The sequence below is a fragment of the Varanus komodoensis genome, unplaced genomic scaffold, assembly GCF_004798865.1.
Source record: "Varanus komodoensis strain SLA01 unplaced genomic scaffold, ASM479886v1 scaffold80, whole genome shotgun sequence".
Taxonomy (NCBI): domain Eukaryota; kingdom Metazoa; phylum Chordata; class Lepidosauria; order Squamata; family Varanidae; genus Varanus; species Varanus komodoensis.
Window position 1 is genome coordinate 301406 of NW_025336482.1, and position 26702 is coordinate 328107.

General features: G+C 49.8%; 1 protein-coding gene across 9 annotated transcripts in view; it reads right to left on the reverse strand.

Annotated features, from left to right (window-relative positions):
* Positions 1-26211, reverse strand: part of GATAD2A (GATA zinc finger domain containing 2A) — a 51621-nt gene extending 25410 nt beyond the window's left edge. The window contains exons 1-4 of one of the 9 annotated variants that reach the window (XM_044455850.1): positions 11837-11970; positions 11575-11733; positions 8006-8081; positions 154-340 (exon numbers count right to left, since the gene is read on the reverse strand). In XM_044455850.1, coding sequence (XP_044311785.1) covers positions 154-165 — 12 coding nt within the window. In that variant the 5' untranslated portion in view covers positions 166-340; positions 8006-8081; positions 11575-11733; positions 11837-11970. Of the gene's footprint in view, positions 1-153; positions 341-1882; positions 2007-8005; positions 8082-9363; positions 9549-11574; positions 11734-11836; positions 11971-26044 lie in introns of those variants that run through there. The other 8 variants (XM_044455851.1, XM_044455853.1, XM_044455852.1 and 5 more) reach the window with 8 other exon arrangements.
* Between the last annotated feature and the right edge of the window lie 491 nt (positions 26212-26702).

Below are 26702 nucleotides of genomic sequence, written 5' to 3' on the forward strand. Positions count from 1 at the left end.
CCCTTCTCCAGTGAGAAAGCATTTCAGTAAAAATCTTAAGGAACAAGTCTGGAAAGGCAGAAGAGAGTACACAAAGGCATCCCGTTGGAGCCCTCAAATAAAGACAGCAGTCATCTTCCAGCTCTGGAGTCAGTGTCTGACTGAAGTAGATACCTGCTGGTCCATTCAATTCCACGAACAGGCAGCCCTGGCTTTGTCCTGTCTGAACCAGGAAACTTGTACAGCACCTTCAACCCTCGTTTCCCAGGATGCACTGCAGGAAAATGGTGGTGGTATTGTAAGCCAAACTCTGCCTACAAAGCCACAGATGGCCATTGGTCAACACATACCTGCCTGTCACCTGTGCCATATCAGAAAAGAAAAAAAAGCACTTTAGAAAAAAGCACAGTTGTTTACAGTCGTTACCTATCCCAAGAAACCAGGGAGATGGCTAAACGTTGTCCTGGACAGATTACACAGGGAAGTAAGTGTCCCATGTCACCCAACTCACAACCTGCATTCAAGAGGTCTCCAGGATTTTTTAATCATCTAGCTTGTTTTGTAAACATGCCCAGAAACAAAGTGAAACAGCAAAACAAACAAGCGACAAAAACACTCCTTACTAACCCACATTATTTTACAAACTGAGCAGCTTAAATATACTCTTCCTAGACCAGGAGTCAGCAACCCGCGGCTCCGGAGCCACATGGGGCTCTTTCATCCCTCTGCTGCGGCTCCGTCGCTCAAAATACACGTCACAACCGCCAATGTACAACACCCGCCTGCACGCGATTTATTGAGCTTTTCAACCCCCGGTAGGCCAACCATGGGTAAATCCAAGAAAAGAAAAGTTTCAGAAGAAAACATTTAACGGTACGTGGGCAGATTCATTTGCTTTCACTGCTGACGAGACTGGTTTACCAGTATGCTTAATATGTGGTGAGAAATTGGCAAACAACAAAAAGTCAAATGTGCAAGACATTTCCAGAATAAACACACAGCCTTTGCTGAAAAATATCTGGATGGAGATGAGAGAAAAAAAGCCATTTTGGAACTGATGCGGAATGTTGATCTGAGCAACAATCATTTCTGAGAGCCAGTGTGGTGTCATGGTTAAGAGCGTGAGACTGGGACTCAGATGACCTGGGTTCTAGTCCCCGCTCAGCCATGGAGCCAACTGGGTGGCTTTGGGCCAGTCACAGCCTCTCAGCCCAACCTACCTCACAGGGTTGTTGTTGTGGGGAGAAGATGGAGGAGGAAAACGATGTAAGCTGCCTTGAGCCCTTTGTAGGAAAAAGGCAGGATATAAATCGGAAAATAAAAAAATAAAATAAAATAAAATAAAAATAAATTTCAAGAAGTGGATTAAGTCTGCATATTCAACTACATACGCTAGTTTCGTGGCCGCTCAGGAAATACTGAGGCACGGGAAACTGTTCACAGATGGAGATTATATAAAAGAATCATTCATTGATTTCATAAATGCAACATACTATAGTTTTTTTTATACATAGCATAAAGGTAAAAAACGAAATATGCAGTGTTATCTTCATTTTAGATGTCAAAAGGGTTTTGTAGCTCCCGGTGTTTTCTTTTCTGTGGGAAATGGGTCAAAATGGCTCTGTGAGTGTTTAAAGTTGCTGACCCCTGACCTAGACTAAGAGACAGAAAGAAAAACCCTATAAAGTTTGTCCAATTTCTTTGCTTAGCTACCTGGGGGAAATTTTCAACTCGCCATAGGCGAGTTAAAATTTTATTATTTCCTGACCTTTCGCAGTAATATGGAAAAACACCTTTCCACAGATGGTTTTCTTGCTCTCCCAGAGACAGGCTGGCAACCTTGCCTTCTCAGCCAAGGAATGCATTTGCTCACCTCTCTCCCTCTAAACAAAAGATGACAAACCTGCTATTGTTCAGGCTACATCTTTTCCAACATGGAGGTTTGGGACAGAATCCGATCACCTACGAACCACTTCCTGCTCGAAGGTGGGCCAAGGGGAAAGTGTTCCTGGGGCAATCACCACTTTCTCTCGCAACTGCGGGGAAATTACAGGAAGGGTAGGAGCAGCTGAGAAAACTAGGAATGCATTCCAGCTTTAACACTCGAGAAAATAATCAGGTATATACTAAACGTTTCTAAAGTGGACTCAGTGACTGGGTCAGCAGGAGTTTGTTGGCAGTCGTTAAGGAAAGCAAGGAACTTTTAGCCAATTCTGTGACCACTGTTTTCACGCAGTGAGTTTAAATTGCACTTGGAGGTCCGTCCGCCTCCTTGAAGCCCATCCAACGGGGGCAGGAAATGCCCCTGGTTGTGCGAGTCAAGGCCCATGTTTTCTTGTGGGTAATCTGTTGGGGGCACGCTGGGATGAAGCCAGAGGTGATAGGGTCATCTTTTTCCCTTCCCGTTTGCGCTCTCCTATCCTCACCCCGTTGCTTGCGCTTTCACCTCGATGCCTTCTTCCTTTCTCCTTTATTTGGCGACTCCCCGCTCTCAAACTGCAGGCCTGTGGGAAGGGGAGCGAGTCAGCCCCCAGTTCAAATCCCCGTTCAGCTGAAAGCGCTCTCGTGGATCTGGGACCCCACACACAGCCCGAGCTACCTCGCAAGGTGGCTATGGGGATAAAACGGGTGGGGCGAACTTCCCATCCACTGAGCCCCTTGTGGCTTCTTTGTCCATCTGGGGCCTGCAGGGCCTGCTCGGACAAGCAGCGTCTCCCCAGGGGCCCCGCCAGAGCGACCCAGCCAAGGACGGCTGACGTGCAAAGCACGCACCAGAAGGCTCACGACAGCGGCGGTTGCTCCCCAACGGAGCGTAAGCGTTAAAATCCCCCCTTCAAGTTGGTCAGAGATCCTTGGACAGTCTTGGGCAAGACGGGGCCGCTGATGGACTCCGCCAGCTCCTGACACAGAGCGCCCACACACCTGAATAGCGGAATAGAACGACCTGCAGGCCAGCCGCAAGATCCTGGCACGACATCTAGTCGGGGCTGCAAAGCCGCACTTGGTTCAGCAGCTTGCTGCTCTCTCCCTCTCACACACTTTCAGTTCTGCCTTCCTCCTACCCTGGGAGTAGCGCCCGTACTTTGCATTAAGGAAGTCCCAGGTCTGAAGGGTGATGTCTCCAGTGGAAAAGCCACAGAGCAGCTGCCGGTCAGAGCAGGCTACATAGGGTGAGATGGACCTGGCATAAGGCAGCTGTTGATGAAGCTCATTCATTCACACGTTTTGAGAATGTTCTCCAAAGGCTGGTGCCTTCCAGATGTGTTGCTGCAGATGTTTTGCTACATGAGCCGATTCACCTTGTGGGGGAGGAGGAGGTCTAAACACCCGGCAGCAAAACGAAATCCTGACACCACATGCACATCAATTCCAGAGCACATCCCGCATTTGCAAACGCCACAGTCCACACGAAACGACAGGCGATCGCAGCCTCCTCTGAAGCGCAGATCTGTCTGCAAATCAGAACCTCAGCCTGGTGCAGAGGCAGAAAACACACCCTGACGCCAAGAGGGCTTAATTTTTTGCCCTGCTCCTAAAAATCTACCAAGGGGGCGGGCAGGCAAAATTCCTTGAAGGGTAGCCGCTTGCACAGGGGTGCCACAGAAATGTTTTCTCCCTGAATTTTGGACGGCACAAGCAAGAGCGCCACACCGGCTAACAGGCTGCCTGGGCGGGATGCTGGCCTTCCCAGCAGTTGCCCCCCGAGAAGTTTGGAACTTCAACCCCCAGCAGCCCCAGCCAGCACAGTCAGTGGCCATGGATGATGGAAACCATACTCCCAAATGCCTGAAGTGGGTTGGGAAAGGTTTTTCCAGGGGTACTGTTGGACTACAACTTCCATCATACTTGGCTATGGCTGTGCTGTTTAGGGCTCATGGGGACTGGAGTCCAACAAAATCTGGGTGTCTGGGGTTCCCCCTGCTCGGGGGCTTGCAATCCTTCTGAAACGGAGCCAAAAAGATCTACAAGCTTGTACTGAGTGAAACCAGGGAGAAAGGATTGTTCCACAGGCTTGGGGCTACCATGGGGAAGACCGTGCTCTGAATACTCAAAGCTTGACCTTCTCTTCTTGATGGAGTATGAAGTAGCACTTTGATTTGAGGAACATGGTTTGTGAGGAAGACAGATGTAAGGGGAGGCCTACCTTACAGGGTTGTTGTCTACCAGACTGAAACTATATTGCAACTGCACTGAATTTTGAGAGACTGGAAGCTTACATTGGAACCCAAATCCCCAGTTGGCCAGAGACTTTGCTCAGACAATCTTCTAACTATCCTACCTCCATTTCATCTTGAACAAGAAACAGAACAACACTGCAAGGGAGGCGTTATGAACCAGAAACCCTCCCGGACAGAGAACCTAATGAATCAGAGACTCCTTAAAGAAGTCGGTCTACTAAGAGGGGCGCATTAAAAAGGCAAAAAGCTTATTTTCTACAGCTGAAGGCATCTAGTGGAAATTTAAGTCTGTGCTGCTGTAGAAAGAGAGCAGAAAGTTGGACAGAACCAGCCGCATGTCAATTTGACCATGGTTCCATTCACAAATCTCCAACTTCCAAGTCTGCCATCCTGGCCTCCCAGGCACATGTGGCCCGAAATCTTTGTGATAGCATGGTATTTAAAAAAGCTTGAAACAAGCAAGCCAGCAAGCAGAAAAATCCTAAGTTTACTTAAACTGCATAAAGTAAGAAAGGGGCATGTGGGTGCCAACTGTTGACAAATTGTAGAGGGAATCCTTTTTTTCCAAGATTTTTTTTTTACTATCCTTGCTGTCCCAAGCACAGTGTTTTTGCACTCCTTTTTAGCCTTAATTTTTCTACCTCTCCAAGACTTTCTACTTTATTAAACCCGTAAAATCTTCCTCTCAGCAACCCCCAGAACAATGGATTCAAGGGAAAAAATATCATACGGGACTATGGGATAATTTGCTTGCGCTGCTCAAAAAAGTTCAATGAATTAATATTAGGAATTTCCCTAATAGTAGTGTGGAGATAGCAATGAATGTGTGATGTTTGAAAGACTGGGAGGGGGGGAGCAAGCTGCATTCTGGGGATTAAAATAAAAAGGCACCTTTACAAAAAAAAAAAAAAGGAGGAGGAGGAGGAAACTTCGCAGGCCTGGCTGCAAGCCACAAAGGGTTAATCCCTGCCATCTTCATGGCATTCACTGATATGTCCATTAAGGGTGTTACATAACAAAATGGCAGACCTTAACCCCTTCTGTGCCACGCTGCCCCTCGCTGTCAAGTCACAGGCATCTCAGCCAGGCCGGGCTGAAGGCAGCTGGAGGGAAAAAGCAATCACCAGCACAGGAACACCTCCCCCAAAAGACAGCATCCCCGCAAAGCTTCAGGGATTTACGGTCCACCCACCCAGCCTGCAAAATAAATAAATAAATAAAAGGGGGGGAGTTTAGAGTCCCAGTTTTAACAGGTTGCATTAAAAAAAAATTGGCCAATTAAAAGTGTGGGAGGGGGAAGCAAGAGGGGAGACTTGAAGACATATTGCTTTTTGTTTTGGGTTTTTTGTTTTGGTCTTGAATATAAGCAGAAAATGCAGTGCTGGAGGGAAGGGGGTGGGGTTTCTCCAATTTGCATGGAAATGCAAAAGATGGTCCTAACAGAAAAGCCCCCAGGACCAACAATGGGGCATTGCCCCCCTCCACTGCATCCTTGTGAAGGAGCAGAGGCCCACCCCCACCCTCCATTAAATACCAGTCATATTCTTATTGGGAGAGCCCAATTCCTGGTTCTCTTTCTGGATCACAGCCTGAAAATGTTTTCCCTGAGACCCTCATTCACTTCCAAACATCATGGTCATTTCCTCAGGCAAAAAGAGGCATGCGTGGCAGACTCGTGGCAGGTGGAAATCCAGAAGTTCTCCCAACGTCCATTATCCTCCCAAGCAAGAAAACTGCTTCACCTGTTGAATTCCCACCTGCCGTGCAGCTGTTAGGGCAGCATGACACCTCTCCATTCAAAAGCAGCTCCCTGCTTTTCTTATGGAGCCTTCCGTTTGGACATGAAAGCTCTGTCCATTTCACTGACTGAAGGCGTGCCCTTTAAGCCCAGGGCAAAGTGTTTCCTGGGCACGTACAAAGAGCTTCACCACCTAGCCTCTTGGTGCAGTACTCAACCTCTCCTGCTGAGCCATGCATGGCCTTCCTTCTGCTCCAGAGCTGCCAACCTTCTGCCCCGCAACTGCCCAAGAACATCTTAAGGCAAGGAAGGTCTTCTCTCCAACAGAAATACGCTGGGGGGCCCACGGCTGTCTGTCCCATTGGCTCCGAAGAGCTTAAAACACATGACTCCCAAAACCCCACGGCAATGCTGGCTCTTTTGGATAAAACCTGGGGGCCGAGACATTCCAGTTCTCGTCCTCTGTTGGATTTCCACCCAAGATTCCCCCTTCTGCCAAAAACCCCAGGGCGGCACAGGCTTGTGGGTCCCCACTGTCTATTCGCACAACATTCCTACAACATAGGCGAGGAAAAGAGCATGAAAGCCACACATTGCGGCTTGTCTGTTGGGCAAAAAAATTGCACAACCCCCCCCCCCCCATTTCAGCCGGGACGCATGCAGTGCTCCAAAGACCCCATCCTGCCCACCCCCTTTGCTGGGCAGGGGCTCGATTCTGCTGCACCTCTGAGCCTCGGAGAGCCAGAAGGCACAACGCTTCTCTCTAAACCCCTCTGAGCAGGGCACAAGAGCTGTGACACTCTTGTGGGCTTTTGGAAAGGCCCCAAAAGCCGCATTAGGTCTGTGCATCCATCGGGGCTCGATCCTGGCAAGCCGGTCTCCAGGGGTTAAGTGCCCCATCCTCAAATCCCCCATTCGACACCAAGCTTGTCCGAAGCGCCCTTTATTTCTATATGATCCAACAGCCGAAGCTCTCTGGCTGTTTTACAGCGGTATTCAAGTCTTGCACAATAAATGCCCCTTGGGTGCCACTGTTTGGGCTTGGTGCAAGTTGAGAGAGGATGGGAAAACCTTATCTTGTTCTCTTTTGAAGAAATTTCGAGCCTCTTGCCTTGAATTGTCAAGACAGCTTGGAGGTATTAAAATTAAATAAAACCAAGAATGCTACTGGGATAATCGCCTACATAAAGAAAGGGATATTCTAAAGAGTCTCCTTCCTCCACAAAGGCCTGCTCTACGTTTTGAACAACAATACCCACCAGCTTCTGCTGGGGCTTATGGGATCTGTAGGCTAAAACAGAGAGAGGGCATCTAGTTGGGAAAAGCTCCTTAAACATACGAGAGGCTGTTTTCACTATCCAGCACCTTTTAACTCCACAACAACAAACAACAACAACAGTGACTCCCCTAAAAGGACACCCAGATTTGAAAAGTCCTGAATAGAGACAGTGCTGAACCATGGGGAACTGCCAGCCCCGTGCAAAGGTGGGTGTCGCGATGAATCGCACAACCCCAGAGTCAGTGTGTGGCATGTGAAAAGATTTTGCAGTGGGAGAATTTGTGTGGGTGCTGCAGCTGAATGCGGTACTTTTGGGGAAAGAGTAAATCCAGACTTGTGCCGCTAGTGTTTTGAAATGAGTCCTCCTCGTACGCAATCCCCCGTGACATGGCGCAAGGGAAGCAGGTGCCGAGGCTTACTCTGGAGAGGCAAGCAGAGTCGATCCGCTTCAGCGGAACCTTTTAAAACCCAACCCGGTTTTAAAAGTGCAACTCTCACATGGAAGAGCATCAACCTGGCTCACTCAAAATCCTCACCTAGACCAGTTTCTTGCTTTCTGCACCAGCGCCAAATATTTCCAGAAAAGTGGGAAGCGGGGCAAGGAAGACCACGGCACTGACCTGTGTTTGGCCTGCAGGGGTGTTGTGGAGCGGTCAAGGAATGGAAGTTGCATCAATAGTTAATAAATAAACCACATCCACACCTAGGCAGGCTATTCCGTTTAGCCTGCCTTGCCGGGCGGGTTTTCACTGCAAAGCGAACGGCCAAGACCCCCACACCCACCCCAAACAGGCTTCTCCGAAACCGACAATCCAACCCATGTGCTCCTACCTGCACCCACCGTTCATGGGTTCTGGAGAAATGTCCGCTCAGGCCTCAGGGCAGGGGTGATCCAACGAGAAAGAATCTAGCAGGAAAACAAGAAGGCAGTACCTGGAGTTACTCAGGGGAGCTTGCTAGGCGATGGAATCCACATGCTGGTGGGTGGCCAGGGCGATTATTATTTATTTATTGTTCGGAATGGCTTACATTATAGTCTCGGGAAGACCTGGGGATTATGCAAAACCACACCTTGTGTTCACGTCACTTGACTTCCAAACCGGTAACGAATGCATTGCAAAGGGAAGGATATGGCCTTCCTCTGCCACACAGTTTGTGGGGGAATTATTAATATGTAATAATATTAAGAGATGTTCGCACGTCAGACTGGGACAGGAGAGACTGCTTTTGTAGTTCCCTCTCAGCCATGGATGGATGACTGGGAGCCGATCTTGGACTCTCAGGCTAGCCTACCTTACAGGGTTGTTGTAAGAATGAGAGTGGGAGGGTCCTGGACACCCTCCTGGGCCTCTTTGGAAAGGTTGGATGCAAGTAGTCATAAACAAATATTTATTTATTTAGGATATTTTGATCCTGTCCTATACAGCAGTTATCTCAGGACGGCTTACAATATAATATAAACAAACAATACAACAGGCCATGACTATAATAACAAGATAACATACGACTCAGGATATTATTAATAAAACCAGATTAAAATTATTTAAGCTTTAAAATACTGGGTAAATAAATATTACAAGCAGCTTAGATGGCAGGCGCTTTCAAAAACTCCCCCGTTCCAAAGCTGCCCACCTCAAACCCAACACTGGAAACTTTTCCCCCACCCATCGGAAGCTGTGACCAGAATAACCAGGTCGCCAGCCAGACAGGTCCCTGGCATTTAGGAAGTGCCTTATCTGCGGCCAGGTTCTTGCAGGTACCCACCCTGGTACGGCTTCCCTTCCCTCGGCATCAACCCCTCGGGGTCCCTTCCCAGCACTGTTCTTTGATGAATGGCAAACTTGGGGCTCAAGGTTCTGAACTGAAGCCATGCTGAATGCAAAACTGGTTTTCTGTCATGGGAAGGAAGCTGCTATCCTATTGCATTTCTAAGCTTGCTTTCTTCCTTTCCTCATCTTAGGGGGTCCCCTTTCCCAAAGACCACAGCCTGTAGATTTCTGGTCACAGCTTTCAGCTGAGGACAGAGGTGAAGAGCCTCTTGCGGCCCGAGGGCCAAATTCCATTCCAGGGAAGCTCTGGGGGGGGGGACATTCCAAAGGTAAAAGGGGTGGAGCGAAAAATAGCAGGTTATTTTAGCAGAGGCTTCTCACCCGCTCGGCACAGAACAGAACAGAACAGAACAGCATTACCAAGACCAAGAAAACCTTCCAAACATCTGCCATCAAATGATAAGGAGGCTGGACAAGACAAGGGAGTGAGTCTTTCACAAGAACCTGGCCAGGACTTAGAAAGGCCAGAATGCCCCTCTGGTATCAAGTTCAGCAGCTCAGCTCAAGTAGATCAGAGATCTCCTGGTCTGTTTCCCAGGCCGGAGAACGTGGGGTCTCGGCACGGAGTCATTCAGAATATGGCCGAGAGAAGGAGCAAAGCTATCCATAGCCCCACCGGAAGCAGTTCTCGGGCTACCCGCTTTGCATGATACTCAAAAGTAAACCAAAAATGAAACTACTACAGAAGTGGCATGTGTCGGGGAGCAGTGAAGAAACTCAACTTCCAGCCAGGAAGCCCACAGTCCGAAATCGCAGCCCCTCAGCACAGGAGGTGTGTGTGGGGGTGGGGGGCACAACCAGCAGTATGCTCACAAGCCCCGACAACACCATCCCAGCTGTGTGTGTGTGGCGGGGGAGGGGGGGAATTGCACAAGGTCTCTTTTATAAGGAAGACTTAAGAATTGCCTGTCCAAAGCAGCTAGCATCAGAAAAGCCAAGAAGACTTGAAGCATGGATAGCCTTGGTCTCGGCAAAGGGAGCTACTCCACACTGAAAGCTGCCCACCTGGGTGGCCATCTTGGCATCTCATGTAATTTAATTCTGCATGGTGTGACGAAATCCTTCCTTTCCTCTGCCCTGCATCTCTGACCCTCCAGCTTCACAGGATGACCTGTTTGGGCTCCAAGATTCTGAAAGGGAGAAAAAGCTCTCCATCTCTAATCTCTCCCTCTTTTATACCCTTGTCCTGGACTTTCAGGTAAACTAAAAGGCTCCACCACCACTGTATCCCTTCCCCTTATGGGAGTTGTTCCAGTTACTTTACCATCTTATCTACAACTTCCCCCAATTTCTCTTTATAAGCACAAAGGCCAGGTGCATTTCCTGTTGTACCAGGGATTTGTGTAAAGGTATCACAACTTTAGATTGCTTTCTTAATGATTCCCAACCTGGAATTTGCATTTTCCACATGGTGGGCATGGGTCAGGCCAAAGTTTTCATCCAGTTATCACAGAATCCAAGATTCCTTTCCTGGGTAGTCATCACCAGCTGAGATAGCCTCTGCAGATAAGCAATTGGGTTTTTCCAAGTGCATTTTTTTCAAATTCCGCTTTCCCCAACATTATTAAGCTGCAGTAGAATCCTCCCCAAATACTCTCATCTTGCATCTGGTCACATCTGGCATCTGTCTGGCCACATCCCGTGGCAGTGAATTTCCTAAATTAAATCACTGGTGTGTCGTCCACACGGATCCCAAAACATGGCACAATTCCTAGCATCCCTCAGCCAGCATCGTCTGAAGGATGTTGGGATGGAAGAAGCAAAGGGTCACAACACAACACATTCACTTGTGTGGTACACAACCCATTTATGTCAACAACAGGGACTCCACACATTAAGGAAGGCTTGCCTCACTTCAACCTGGTCCGCACCCAGAATTTTTGCAGGAGAATCACAGAAATTGGTAAATAATGCTGAATTCAACTCTCCGGCTTCAGTTTAACAAGAAAGAGAGGGGGAATTTCTATTCCTTGCAGCTCCATCCGTAAGTTTTAAAAAAAATACACAGCAAAAAACCAAATGCAAACAAGAGATCTCAGAAGCTTTGGGGTGGGGCAAATTTTTCAGTTGCTGGAGGCAGGACTTAACACATCTCTTTTCTCCCCCCCCCCCCACATTTGCAGAGATAGCGGAAGCCAAAGCAAATTATGAACGGCAAACTAACTCAGGGAAACCGGCAGAAAAAAAAGATGCAGAAAAAATGATGCAGGTCACAGAATATTTTATTATGGTGTCATGCCCTGCTTTTCTGATTAAATTAAGCAGCATCCAGTCTTTCATGGCACAAGATCTGCATCACACAGAAAAAAACACACACCAAAAAAAGGACTTCCAAGCAAAAGTAGAAATCCCAAGCACCGTTCCCCACACTCTAAAAGTGCAGCAAGTGAAAACAAAGTCACTGTTTTCAGGAATGCCCTGTAAGAAGTATGGGCTGGGGAGCCTTAATAATTCCGATTTCTTTAAAGGGAGGGGGAGTAGCTCAAGGATGCAAAGGAAGAAAAAGTGACATCTTTGCAAAAGCTTCAGTTCCTTTGCTTCTTCGGACCCACATGAAGAAAAGGAAATTACCGCTGAGTGGAGGCTCCGGCCCGGCCCTGCTTTGATGCTTCCCCTCCTCCTCCTCCTCCTCCTCCTCCTCCTCCCAGCACCGAAGACTGGTGAACTCCGAGTCAACTTCTCACGCAAACCAACGCACGACCGAATGAACGGGCGCCTCGGAAAGATTAGCTGCCGAAGAGAAAAAGGTTCAGCATTCCTCCGTTGCCAGAGTCCCTGCTAGAGCAGGACCGGGAGAAAAGAACGGAGACACCCCGCCATGAAATGGGGTTACCTATGCATGCAAGTGTCACATCGGAGGTGGAAGCTGTTTCCAGTGGGCGTTCCGAAAAAAAGTCAGGGAGGGAGAGTCCGGGGAAAAGCTTCCTCCTATAAGAGAGGCAATAGATGAGGCGGGCACTTGCCAATCTAAGCTGGTTTACGCTTCCGGAGCAGTTGTAGAAATGACCTTAGGACTCCAGAGAGAGAGAGAGAAAGGGGGAGAGTGAGAAGGAAGAAAGGAAGGGAGGGAGGAGGGAGGGAGGGGAGGAGGGAGGGCTTGTGTTAAAAGAGGCAGGATTTGCAAAGAAGATAAGCTCTGCCGGTTGCGCCTGCTTTCTGCAGAGGTGGCATCTCATGCACAAAGAGAAGTGGATTAGGGTCCAGAAGTGGTCTGAAAACTGATCACGCATGGGCTGGCCCATGGAAACAGAGCTCGCACGTGTGTGGGCAACGAGGCTATGACCTGCCAGGACACTGATCTAACGGTTGGGCAGGTTGGGTTGAATTCGGCAGGGTCCGTTTCAAAGGATGACGGGGCTGGGAATTTTGAGGTAAGCAGGAAAGGTGCAGGAAAAGAGAACTCCAAGGATCAAAGGACCAGCTCTCCTAGGAGGAAACTCTGGGGCTTGGAAAGAGGCGAATTCAGGGAGAATCATGCTCGAGGACTGTGGCACAACATGGGAAATGGGTTTTTTCCTCCTCCACACAGTAAGGACTCCAGCCCAGAGGAATCTACCAACATGGCTGAACAGGGGCAGATTCAACCCAGATCCAAGGACGCCGCGTCAAACTGGACAACTGTCCGTTGCGCTGATGCCACCACCTTGGATAGCTTTAAAAGGAGGCAAGGCAAAATCTTCGTGAGAAGGGCTTCGAGCTCTTCGGTACTGGGGATCGTATGGCCCTGCATACCAGCTGCTGGAGGAAGTGGCTGGTAGGTGTTTGGGGCCTGCCCCATAGAGAACCTCAGCATGTATTGCACATTTCCTCCAGGAGAAAGGAGATGCTGGGCATGTCGTGAGCGGAGCCGGCTGGAGCTGGGGTCAGACTAGATGGCCCGGGAGACCTCTTCTGACTCGCTCTGTTTCTATGTTTCTATGCTGAGGGTGGAAAGCGCCTGCAATTTGTCCTGAGGAAACCAGTACTCACAGGTAGCTTGCACCTGCCTAAGGAGATTCCACACTCTTAGGACTGGCTGTGCGGAAAGCCATTTCCCTCAAAAGAGGCACTTGCTTTGGCCGACTGCAATTCCAGGTGGGAATCTCAAATCGCCCCTTCTTGCTCCATAATGCACGACCGCAAACACCTCTGAGGCGGAAAACTTCAGGAAAATTTGGGCACCTCCACACAACTACACACTGCAGAGGGGATCACGGCAGTTTGTGGGGCCTCGGTCACAGCCGTGTGGGGTACACTTCTTCCCTGTGGGAATTCCCCCCATTCAATTTTTTAACAACAAAAACTTTTCTCATTTCTGAACGTTTCAACAAAAGGAGTCGCAGCAACTCCAGTCCTCTTGAGCAGTCCAAAATGCTCTTTTCTTTCTCCCATGGATTTTTCTTCAGAAATTTAGACAAGCATGAATTCATTCCTCTTTGGGCATGCTGAAGTTTGTCTGGCCAAACCTGGCACTCGCCAATATGTGGACTACAATGCCCATCATTCCAAGCCAGCATATCCAGAGTGCCAGGCTAAGAATACTGTGTTAGAACAGCTTACAGTACCCTGTTTTTAATTTCAGTACAAGGGCACAACCTGATGCTTCTTTAGACAGGAAATACAATTCCCAGAATTCTTCAGTCATCACTGCTGGGAAATGCAGGAATTTTTCAAGGTTTTTTTCCCCTGCCTAGGATTGCTTCTTAAGAGAAGTGGCAGCGCTACTCGGACTTAGTATTTCCCCATATTCTAACCCAAATGCTTTTGCCAAAAAAGCCTAGAATTTGTCGGGTTATAAGTTTAACACCACATGATGTTAAAGATTTTTTTTTAAAAAATTGAAAATAACTTTTTAAAACCACATTAAGTGGACTCTTTTTTCCTTCCGCATTTCAATGTTTCTGTTTAGATAACCACATTCGTACAGCTTATTGTTTAAAATTATGTGTTTATTTCTGGATGCTGTTTATATGTAAAGATTCAATTCTAGGTAAGTTTAGACAGGAAGTACAACTGCAAATCCCAGCTGGCTGGGAATACTGGGAGTTTTTGGACGTTTTCTAGCTGGCTGGGAATGCTTGGAGTTTTAAAACTTTTTAATTTCAGTATAGGAATGTATCTTAAATGGCCTTTACACAATGCATAAAGTATTCTTAAGTTTTCCAACCCTTGTAAACCATACAGAGAACATACTAGCACCTACAACAAATCGGTGCCCTTCAGTTATACTAGATGGCAGTTCCCAGCATCCTTAACCATTAGCCATTCTGGCTGGGGCAGATGGGAGCTGCTCCACATTCACTTCCAACACTACCATGCCACCAGCTTTGCTCAGAGATCTCCAACACAGCAGGAAGAGGAAAATGAGGGGCAGATTTATTTTCACCCCCTAAAGGAAAAGTCTGAGGTGGCAAAGTGGTTAAACATCAGTGCTTTGTCCCTACAAATCCTCAGTCTAATTCCCTTCTCAGCAATCCACCCTCTCTCTCAAGCAAGGTTATTCTGTTTCCAATAAAGGGGGAAACAACCCTAGTCTACCTTACAAGATTATTGTATGGCAAACAACAAGATCCCAGGAAGCAAGTCTGAGAATTCTACAGTTGTAGTTTTTACAATGTTGAAGGCCACACAGGAGGGGCCTCAATGATATTGGGGATCACAGACAGGCCAGGCTTATCAACAGCCTCCAACCTGATCACCTGTGGTGAGTTAACAATAGCCTCAGGTGACCATACAAGAAAGCATTACCAAAACGGGAATTCAGTTCCTTGTGTGAATTCAGTGGCTCACTTGGGATTAGTAATCAGGCTATTTAGTCCTTAGCAGGTAGCAACACTGTATAGCTGGTTGTTTAATTTTCCTCTTTAAAGTCACAAATGACAACACGCAGGAACGTATGGAGTTGGGTGGAAAGAAGGCACAAGGGAAATTACCCATGCCAGTGCAGTGGTTACAAATGAGAATTCAGTACTTTTCACCCTCTGCTTCCGTGCTTCCTGGTGGGATTTAACTGTCCCCTGTTGGAAGTTGGATGCTAAACTCAGCAAGGCTGCTCTTAAAAGAATTGTGATTTGGACCCATTCGGTGTTGGAGGCTCAGGAGATGCTTGATATGTTCGTTTTTATTTTAAAAGAAAACACTGCTTTTTTGTTTGCTTTCTTTTGGCCTTGTTTGGTAGATAAGCTGCGTTGAAGACGCATGGAGATATAATTAGAGAGAAATAAAAGACTTTCATTGCATCCCAGAGAACAGCCTTCTGCAGCTGGTACCCTCCAGGTGCTTTAGACTGGAATTCCCATGAGCCTCAGCAGGGATGGCCAGTGGCCAGGAATGCTGGGAATCATAATCCAAAACTTCTGGAGTGCACTGATTGGGAAACGACAAACAAATTTTCCAAACAGGAAACAAAAAAAACCCAAGGGAAACTCAAGCCATTCAAGTGGTCCCATAACTGTTTGCAGTCATGTAAACAAGTAAGATTTTTGGTCTTTCCAGGATGGGACCACCCTCTCCATCTGTATCTTCCCAGGTGATAGCAACATTTTGCCCCTCCAACGGCTATTTGAACAGGTCACTAGACCACAGAACAATTTTCAAGTACGTTTCTGCAACCTGAAGGACTAGAAACTTTAGAAAATCTATTTATTTGTTTATATGTATAGGCCGCCTATAATTGCCGAGGCCTTCCTAGGCAGCTTACAATGTGCTAGAATGCCACATTCTTCAGCGTTGAATTCTACATGTCATATGCAAGACCTCTGTTCACAAAGGTACAAAGAGCCCCTGGTAAATACCCTTGCTATGGGTCCCTAGTTGGTGGACACGGGAAATAATTTATTCTTGTTCTTCTATTATCAGACATGATTATTTTGCTCTTCCTCTATAGGGCATCATGCAAAATTCTCCCTTTTCTGGGTGATTTCTTTCGAATTGGTCCTAAGAAAATGGACAAGAACTCGGATCTCCTTGGTGCAATGCCACTCTCTAACCCACCCTTCCCCAACCTGCGAGCTTCATAGCATGGATCCAAACCCAGTTCTCTCTGGCCAAATTCAACCCCTCTTACTTCCGAGTACGGCTTCTGACTGCTGGCTAGCTAGGAGACCCGATTCACAAAGATTAGGGCGATTTGAAATCTGTCTAGGATGCCTTTTGAGGCAAAAGACAACCCCCTGCCAAAAAACCAACCTAGCTTACGACCGTACATCAAAGAAGAGGAGATACAGGTAAAAAAAAATAGCCATGAAAGACGACTTCAAAACTCGCAAATCATTGCAGCTACAGACCGAAAAAGTTAAACAAAACATTACTGGGGAAGACCCGGTGAAGCAAGAATGTTTTCAGGACCACCACAGATAAAGCCTTCTTTTGCACACGTAGAACAGCAAGGGGGCGCCCTACCAAGGTGCTGGACTACAATTCCCATAATTCTCCAACTGGCTGGGGGATTATGGGTGTTGTAGTCCGGTGCCTCCACAGGGCATCCCCTTGGGTATTGCTGGCATTGACCCTCAGCCTTCTGGAGAAACTCACATTCTTCTTTCTGGCCCCGGTGGAGACGGCCTTAAAATGGTCACCAGGATACTAAGTTGGCACGAGCCCAAACCCTAATATAGCAAAGCCACACCCACATCTTCAGGCCTAGCGTCTGAGCTGAACTTAAAAGCTTCCCCGATGCCACTGGCATGGCGGCCTGCCCCCTCAGCGGAGCGATTTCTCCGGAACATCCGTTCTTTCTGCAAACCCTACAAACGGTTAACACGGGAAAAGGGTCACTTGACTGGCTGCAAGAGAAAAGAGAAAGCGTTGGAAGGGGGGGGGGGGACACACAGACGGACGGGGGCAGAATTAAATAAATAAAGTCCATCTGGAGACGAAGGGCGGTTGTCAGCGAGTCTGTAATCATGTGCCATTAAAAGAAGAGAGATGCCAGGAAGAAAGCAATTTAGGGAACCTGTGCCAAGGTGGAATCGTCAAGATGGTTACCCACAGGAGAGAAAAAACTGGCTAGCCAACGCTGGGGAGCCACCAAGAAAGGAACAAATTTGGGGAGCGGCAGGTGCCCTGAGAGCAGAGGGGTGGAAGGAAAGTTGGTACCCAGAATTCGCAACACAAATGAGCAACTGCAGATCCAGCCTGTGGCCGGGATTTGGGAAAGGGTACAAAGCTGGAAAAGGTGGAAGAAACAGACAGTGCAAATTGGTGGTGGGGGCAATTATGCTCCATAAAGTATTTGGGATTTGTCCTTCCCACTCAACAAAGAGGAAGCAAGCTCGGGATGGTTGTGGGGGGGGGGTGTTTCAGAAAGGGAGCGATCCTATGAAGGTTTAGACAGAAACGAGGCCTTTGGGTCCCAGCGGTCCTCATGCTGGGTGGAGAATGCTGGAAAATATAGGGTCATTTTTTTGTGGCCTGAACAAAGTAGGGGGCCAACAGTGCCCCCCCACACAAGTTTTGGCCTACAATTCCCACCTGTCCTTATCATTGGCCATGATGCCTTAGTGGAAGAGCCCCTGCCTTGCCCACGGAAGGTCCCAAGTTTGACCCCTGGGACCTCCAGGTACAGATTAACCTGCGGAACTCACGGCCACAAGATCAAGCCATGGCGCTGGCTGAGGTGCATTTGAAGGAGATCAATCTCTTTTGGGGAAGAAGCGGAGACTTATCAGGAGCAAAGCTAAAATTCCTTGTTCAGTGCTGTAGCCTTCACATGGTGCTGTGAGGTCAGTCTTGGGGATGAAATGTTGGGCTGGGACATGCAAAGAGACTTTGGTGTTTTTCTTACCCAGATTCATTGGGCCTGCATGCCCAGGGTCACATCAAAGGCCCACGCGAGGCCTTTCGCCGGGATGTCGCACTGCTAGGACCAGGGTGCAAGCCCCAATTTATTATTCCACTGCATGTATATCCTGCCTTTCTTCCTATGGCAAGGAACTCAAGATGGCTTGCAAGGCGATCTTTCCCCCTTTATCCTTGTAACAACGCCCCTGTGAGGTAGGCCAGGCTGAGAGTTGGTGACTGGCCGGCCCAAAGTCACCCAGTGAGTGCCATGGCTGAGCGGGGAGTTGAACCCAGATCCCCTGAGTGCCAATCCAGCACTCTTGACCACTAACTACATCGGAAGACCCCAAGGATTGCCTTCCACAGTACCGGCTAGAAATGCTCTTAGCTAAACGTGGATTTGGGTGGAGGGCTGAGAACTTGGCAGAAACTCCTTGGTGGTGCACCATGGCTGCAGAACTCCCTCCCAGGGGCGGGTTCAGTTTGTAGGATCATAGAATAAGATCAGGACTGGAAGGGACTCATACGACCCATCCAGGCCCAAGTGAACTTTTTTTACATGGAAGCTGGTTACCTGCCACCTTTCTTAGGGGTTTGGGAGACGGGGACTTTTCCTTCTGTCTCGCCACATGTCCTTCATGAGCACTTTGGAGCGGCTGCGCCCACAATACCCATTTTAGGAAATGCAAACTGCCTGCAGCGGCAGCGGCCATTTTGTGAGTGCGCCACGACACTCTCAAAATCCCCGAAGGGGTCTGCCAACCTCCAAAACTTGGGAGCTCTCCTTGAAAGAGTCGAGAGGTACGTACTGGCCAACACCAACGCTGGCAAAAAAAAAAAGAGACAACTGCAGGCGTGTGCAAGTAGGTTGCCACAGAACATGAAGGGCTCAGGATGAGAGGAGTTGTAGTCCGACCCATCAAGAGAGGGGCGGGTCAGGAGCAAGTACAGACAAAGAACTCCCTTTGTGAAGAAACTCAGGCATTTGTTTCGAGACGCAGCCCAAGGGTCTGCATAAGGCAATGAGCAATGTCGCAGATTTTGCAGCTTCCCCGAAAACCAGCATGGAGGACTCAGTAACTCTCTTCCCTGCACCCCCGCTGGGAAACTGCAGCATCCCTGGGGGAGGAGACAGCCCTGACCCAAGCCACCCCCCGCCCCACTGTGGCTGCTTCTATGCACCCCCAAAATCCGCTTGCACAAGTTCGACACCCTCTAAGCACCATTTGCAAAGGCACATGGATCGGCCCCCTACCCATTCGGTCCTGAATTCCCGACCCACACGAGATACTTTGCTGACAGACTCGAGCAAGGATGCATCCCAAGGATCAGGCAGATCGTTCTGCTCCCACCCCAAATTCTCAGCCCAAGCAACTCCCCTGCTTCCCAGACGCCTCCCGGGGCTGAGATGGCCCAAAAGCACCCGTTTCCCCAAGGGGATGCTTTGCAAGTTTGTATGCTCCTTGACGGTGGCCTAGCAGCATGCAGAGAAGAGAAGAGAAACCGGGCTCCAACAGCCCGGCCTTCTTGCCGGTAATCGCCGCCTTTCCGACTTCTAAATTTCTCAAGAGGGAGTCGCCACAGAACAACTCCGGTTGCTTGGCAACCACCTTGGGGACCTTACGCCACGGACACCATTTCAAAAGGCTGGAAGGCCCCTTGCCATCATCAGATGGTTACACGCACACACACATACACACTCGTCCATTTTAATGTCTGGGATGAAACCAGTAAAGTTCGCTTGTGTGCCAGATCCGCACCTTTGCATCTCCAATTTATTCTGCCCTTTAAGAAAAGCGAGCTTTTGGAAAACAGAGGTGGCAGGGAGAGGGAGGGATGGGGGAAGCACTAAAAGGTGCCATTAACAGAAAAGTGGAGTTCTTAATTTAGATGCAAAAGGAAAGAGCTATGCCTAGGGAGCGGATGAAGAGTAAGATGCTCAGCAAAAGACCTCACGGCCTGGTGGCCAAGTCTTCGCAATCCTGGCACAGAGGGGCAGCCCAGCCACACCGCTGTTGGCCAGACTGGACTCAAGGGTCCAGTCTGGCCAACCCAGAAGCCCAGCATCCCTGGTTTGCTCGGCCTCCCAAGGAATGGCGGCTTGGTTTACCTGGGCCAGCGAGAGTGCTTTCTGGGTTCCAGAGCACACCTGCCCAGTCTTTCGCAACCGTGGCTCCTCCGGATGGGTGGCCAATGGCTGGGAATGATGGGACTCATAGTCTGCAGGGGTGCAGGTTCCAAAGACAGGGCCAAGCTTCCCTCAATGTGCTATCCGTGCGACTCCAGAAGCCCAACCTGCCAGGAACACGGTACACACAAACGCTCGTACAAAGAGAGTCGGGCTGCTTGCTTGTGCAATGCACTCTGGCACGAATTCTGCACGCAGTCAGGCAGCAGTGGGGATGCCTCGTGTGGCAGAGGACTTTGTCCATGGCCATTCTCAGTTTTCAGAACATGCGGGTGCAGCTGGGCTGAAGTTGTCCCCGCTGTGTTTATCCAGACCGAAGATGTCTTCGCTGCAGAAGTCAAGTGGGGCTGAAGCCCTGGGGATGAACAGGCACTGCTTGTACTGACATAAAAGCCAACTCCCCGGAAGCCCCTTCTGCTATCCCCCCTCCTCTAGAAATCAAGCTTACAAGCGCTGTAAAATGTCATTTGTGCTGACTGTGCTAAAGAAACAGATTGGGCTGCAACAGAAAATGCCACCTTTTTCTGGCAGTGTAATGCCAGCACAACTATATTTTCCAGTTCAGAGTCCAAAATGGTTTGCATTTCTGTCACTGGTCTTCTCCATGCTAGTGACCCCTGGAAGGTTTGGATGCCCATGAGCCCCAGCCAGAAAAAGTCAAGAATGCTGGGTGTCATTATCCAAAACTCCTGTCGGACACCAGTCTGGGGAAAGCTGCCAAAGAGGCAAGCTATTTCAGAATGTTAAATTCTCAGGCAAGGGAAGTGGCAAATTTCTTCAGCAGCATGTGGAAAGGAAGTGAAGGGTTTTAAAATGAAGTTGGACGTGGGTTTCCATGCTCTCCTGCTTTGCTGGCGCATGGGTGCAAAGGGAGGGAGGGAGGGAGGGAGGGAGGGAGGGAGGCTGCCTACATTAAAACAGAAAAAGCCACGCAAATCGGAGTAGAAATCTCAATGCCATGAAACTCTGATTCTGAGAAAGGCATCCAAGGTCCAAGAGGGAGATTTAGCAAGTGCCCAAACCTTTCCAATTCCCTCCATAAAGCTTTTATAAGCCCCAGAACACTCTATGCAAGCTTCAGGTACTGCACTTTGTAAAATAAAAATTATTCCCACCTTGGTACGGTGGTATATTAGCCCTTCCATCTTCTATGTGCCCATATTGTCTGGGGATTATGGGGCTTTGTTGCCCATCCGATCTGGATGGTGCTGGAGTGGGCAAGGAGGTTGTCTATGGAGAAGTTCTAACTTTTGGAACTGTTTTGCTCTGAGAAGAGCTGACTATGGAGCGAGATAAGAGATGTGTGCAAAAGGATGCATGGCGGCCTTCCCTGGTCCAGAGTCCCCCAGATGTTCAGCCTACAACTCCCAGCAGCCCCTGCAAACACAGCGTGCAGTCTCAGACATCCAGAGAGCTGTTAGGCTGAAAAGACCAGGATGCATTTGAAGCTGGCCATTCGTTTCACCTCTGCAAAGTGTCTTGGACTAATTGCCATGCATATCAAATTATTTGCAGAGCCAAGCCAGAACATCTTGCGGTTTGGGGGCTACTGTTTCCAGCCCCACCACTAACTCCTTCTGACGGTGTTTTCACCCAATTTGTTAAGAAAACAAGATATTCTCCTTACCCCATGGCCAACCCTGATTGGCTGCCCAATGCCATGACGTCAGCCTGCCAGCCATGTGATCCCTGACAGGATAGGAGTGACCCCAACCAGGAAGGCAGAGAGCCTGAAGGAAAAATGCCCCCAAATTAAGGGGTGCATGTGCGTAATGGGGATGGGAGGGAAGCAAGTTCCCACCCCAATGAAAACCACGCGGTTTCAACCCAAAAATCCTTCTGGTTTCCTGTTTGTGAAATGCTAGCCATTTATTTGGTTTTATAGCAGACCAGCTGTGAACGAAGGGAGAGCGTCCGTCTGGATCTGTGAAAGAGATACTGTTGATCCTGTTCTGTTCCTGGGTGGGAGTGTCGGGCTGGAAAGGGCTCCTTTAAAACCTGACAGCTCATCCTGGGAACCCAAAGCACCACCTGTTCTTGCAGGAATTGTCCCAGTTACAAAAATCGGCCCCAAAGGATGCACACACATGCCGAAAAAGAACATCAGAAATAGAGGTGTGGTCACCTATTGCTTTCTTGCATCTTCCTCTGCCCCATCCCAAAATAGCTCACCTCACCTCAACCTTCTCCTCTTTTCCACATTAGGCAAAACCGTTTTTTTAACCAAGAAGAACATTCTCCATAAACTCTGGTCTCTGTTTTGGCGTTTGCTATAGAAACACCTCTACACCATTCGTCTCATGGAGATTTTGGTGTATTCCGATTCTATTCCCAAGCCGCCCCCACTGGAAAGCGGCTGATAAAGGCTAGTCATGGATAAACCTGGCAGGATGAGACAGGGCAGCCTAGATAATCTTGTGCACCACGAAGCCTTTCCTTGCGGCTTCAGCAGCTAGGCCAATTCACCCCCAAAATAGTTCATCGAGATCCAGAGGTTAAAACAGCAAAAGCTAGAAAATCGTGAGGTGAGTTACCCAGGGTTGGGCGCTTGCCAAACACACAAACACACACACTTGCAAAAGATGCTGATGTGACACCATCGCCTAAATACGTAACCATTCTCCTAATTTGTCCCTGCCCATTCCTACACCCACCAGGCCAAGAGGCAGCACTGGTGTGGGGGCCCAGGAAGGCTCCCCCAAGGCAACAAAGCCAACATGCCCTCTTACTGCCCTGGGACAAATGCCATTTTAGCGACCCGTTTCTAGCACCAACAGGAGTTTGGGGTGCAGCAAGGAGGCCAAAAATAGGAGCTCCGAAGCTTGGCCGATTTCATCCAACCAAGCCCAATTTGGCTTTAACTTGTAGGGGCTCACCTGGCAAAGAAATAATGCTTGGCCCTTGGGAATATGTATCTGTTGTTGTCGTTGTTGTTGTTGTTGTTATTAATTATTATTATACAGCCTTTTCCAAGTGTTTTAAGAGCGTTCTGTTGCATTCTTTCAGCTAGGCTCGGAGCCATCCCATAAGGTCAGTGCTGACACCCCACAAAGAAAGAGGGACAAAAATGAGAAACGATTCCAAGACTCTTCTCCGTCTGAAGTCGGCTCCTCTGCTGCATGGGAGCACTCTCCCCAGTCTCGGGACCTGGGCTATTGACTTTACCCAGGCCTCATCCTGCACTGAGCTTTTTCCTCCCTTGGCCCTGTTGCCGCAAACTTGCTATGCTGTTAACCAGTTACAAAGAACCATTAAGTTCCGAGTTAAATTCACACACACACACCCACACCATCATAGTTTAAGAGCTACTGGAAGCCCATAGCTCAGAAGTGAAAGTAAAACCAGTGCTTTTAACCCAATAATCAAAGCCGGGGGGTTTCATCCCAAATTCTAAGGCTAAAATCCTACACCCAGAAATTATCAAATTCCATGGGGAAGTTCTTTTGTAGGAATGTCCTCGGGATGCAGTTCTAAAAGGGCTGGTCCAATCAAGCTGTGGCACATATAAGAAAGGCAAAAAATCTCCTTGAATCTTCAGATGAGGATTTCCATCTATTTCAAGCTCACTTCTGAACACAAAAGTTTCCTTTTAAAACTGAGCGTGGCAAAAAGCCATCACCAAATGAATTTTACACATCCAAGCAAGCAGCTGCTATGTTACCATTCATTGCTTTTGCTGGATTGGGCCAGAATTCCCTTCAGCCCAGTACCCTGTTTCCAACAGTGGTCAGCCTCCCCTGTTTGGTTGCTGCTAACTTAGCATAACTTACAGCAGGGGTGGGGAATCTGTGGCTTGTCTCATGGTCTCCTCTTCAACCCTCAGCTACTGACAGGAGATGCAGTCCAACAGAAGGCAACTGGCTTCTGCAGTATATGACACGTAGATGCATCTTTTTTGGGGGGGACTTGCATTGCACACAAGCAAATTCCACAGCCCCCTTTACCCTCAGTCGCTCACCTACCAAAGACCAATAATTTAAAATAAATTCAGGAAATACTAGGAATTTGGGGGTGGGGGTCATTCTGTGCTGCTGAGCCGCTGTGCATCCAAATGGGCAAGGGGAAAGGTCGGACCATCCAAACTGAACTTTTCACCCATCCCCCTTCTATACCTATCAGGCAATTTGAAGTGCCCACACCTTCAATAGATAAGAAGTTGGTGGATTTTTTTTTAAAGATTAACACTGGTCTATTACAGCTCACTAGCAACTACCCAGGCCTACATGCAAAGCAAAGTGAATCGATGCAAAGCAAACGGACGCAGGGCAAAGTGAAACTCTGTGCATGTTTACATGGCCAGCTGAGGTAAGGATGTCCACCTTGACACCTGTAGAGTCAATTTCTGGGAGACTGTGGGGGTCTGAAGCCAGAGAACCAAAATACGTAGCCACTCACCTGTTTCCAGCATTTGGCTTGCACAGATATACTGTCTCTATACAGGGAGGTTTTACTAAAATGTTAATTGCTTTCAGAGGAACACACTTGGGATGAATCTCCCAATGTTTTTTTTTTCTTTTCTTTTTTTTGCAGCACCTAAACTTGCAGCCACGATCACCATGGCAGCAAATGCCAGGAATCGGTGGTGGTGTGAGATACAGACCACTCACCTCTCCATCAAGAGTTCGAGCCTGATGTGAGATTTTGCTTCTTCTACAGCATCCAGGGCTTATGAGCATCCCTACCGAAGCTCCAGAGAGAGTATACTTAAGATCGATTTGAAGGTAAAGAGGATGGACAGGAAAAGGGAGACCACTCCCGAATTAGTACAAAACCCAGTCTTTTCCAGAGCAGTGTAACAGGTCAGGAATGGGCTAGGGGCAGGCAGGAAGACGCAAGGAGCCAAAATAGACAGACAACCCGGCCCTGAATAGGGTTCTCTTTTGAAATGCCAGAGGAATAAGCAGCAGCAAGGGAGGACACACATATCCAGGAAGAGGGGAATCTCTGCAAAGCTGACCAGGCTCCAGGGGACACCTCAACCCCCCCCCCCGCAGCAATAAACGCTCCTCCCCTTTCCATTTTGCACTTGGGAAGGGTAGCAAAAATTATAACGCCAGAGGATTTGGGGTGGAGAGAAGAAAGCTTTGATCCAGACACCTAACTCTGTCCTGCTAAGTGCCAGAAGAAGAGAGATGGCCTCACGTTCCCCCCCAACACTCAAGCCCCTGACCTGCCTACAGCACCCCCTCGAATTCCCGTGGCAGAACGCCCATTCCCCGAAGCCAGGGCGACCCTAAGAACCGCCAGGACCCCCGCAAAGAAACACCCCTAAAATGGGACCCCCGCTGAACGCCCCCTCCGCCAGGAAAAGCTGAGCTGGGCCAAGCGGGGTCCCAGGTTAAAGCCGCGCTTTGCAGCGCCGGGTGGCTTTCCCCGCCCCCATCTTAACGCGAAGTCTCCTCTCCAAGCTGGGAGGGAGCGTGTGATGGAGGAGGAGGAAGAGGAGGAGGAAGAGGAAACCAGGGAAGGAAGCACACAAGAAGTCTGTTCAAACTGCCTACAACAAACTCCCCCCCACACCCCACGCCAAAGCCGGTCGAGCTTCTCAGCCGGCACCGGGACCCTCGGCCGCGCCGGGGAGGTCGGCTTTTGGCACCAGAGAAACTAAGTTTGGGGGAACCAAAATATTGCCAGGAGGGAGGGGCGACGGAGGAGGAGGAGGAGGAGGAAGCCAGCTCCAAAGCGCAGCTCCGGTTTCCTCCCTCTGCTCCTTTCATCCTCCATTAAACGGTGGGCGGGGGGGGACCAACTTTCTTGGGACTTCTGCGCCTACCCGCGCACGGGCACGGCACAACCCACATTTCCCCGCCGGCCGGCCGGCACCTCCACGGGCCGTCGGGGGCTGCGAGCGTCCCGGAGCCGCAGCGCACCCCCACCCCCGGCCGGGGAGATGGCGGAGGGGGTGCTCGGGCTCCGCAAGTCACGAGCCAACTTGGAGCTTGGGAGCGAAAGACCCCGGCGCGCGGGCCCGCGCCCCGCCGCGCCCCCCACCCCCCCGAGACGAGCCGGGGGTGGGGGGAGGAGGGCCCCGACGCGCGCCCCCCCATCCCTCCCAACCCCCTCCCAAAAATAACTTTTGAAGCGGGCACTCACCGAGCCGCTGGCGCGCCCCGAGCCGGAGCGGAGGATCCCCGCGGAGCACGCTCGCCTTCGCCGCCCCCTCCACGGCGGGGGCAGGCGGGGGGCACGGAAAAGCAAGCGCCTATTTTAAACCAGCCGGCTCGCGCCCTCCTTCCCTCCCTCGGAGGCTGCCGCCCTCTCCCCCCTCCTCCGCCGCCGCCGCCAAATGCGTTTCTTACACATGGAGTCGCTCCGCGGAGCATGCGCGCCCAGCGCCGGCCCACTTCGCCCAGTGCTCCCCCCGCGCCTCCTCCGGTCAAGCCATTAATTAGATTGCATGGGCAAGGCTCGTTCCTTCCTCCTCCCTCCTCCTCCTCCCCAGCCCCCCGCCCTTTACTTTGCGTAAAGGGGACCGCGCGGGGGAGCGCTCCGGGGCTGGGAGCAGAGCCGCGGCGCGGGCTGCTTCGGAGAGGCTGCCACGCAGGGCTGCGCGCGGGGGGGGAGATGCACGGCCCCCTTTCTGCCCTGGCCCCCTTGGGGGGCCACGTGGAGAGGCCGGACCGGCAAGGCTCGCGCAGCGACCCCGGCTGGGTACGTGTGGCCAGCAGGGAGGCCGCGGGGGGCTCCCTTCCACGTGTTGGGGTGCACGGCCGCCGGGGGAGAGACGGGGCGGCGGCGGCTGGTACATCCG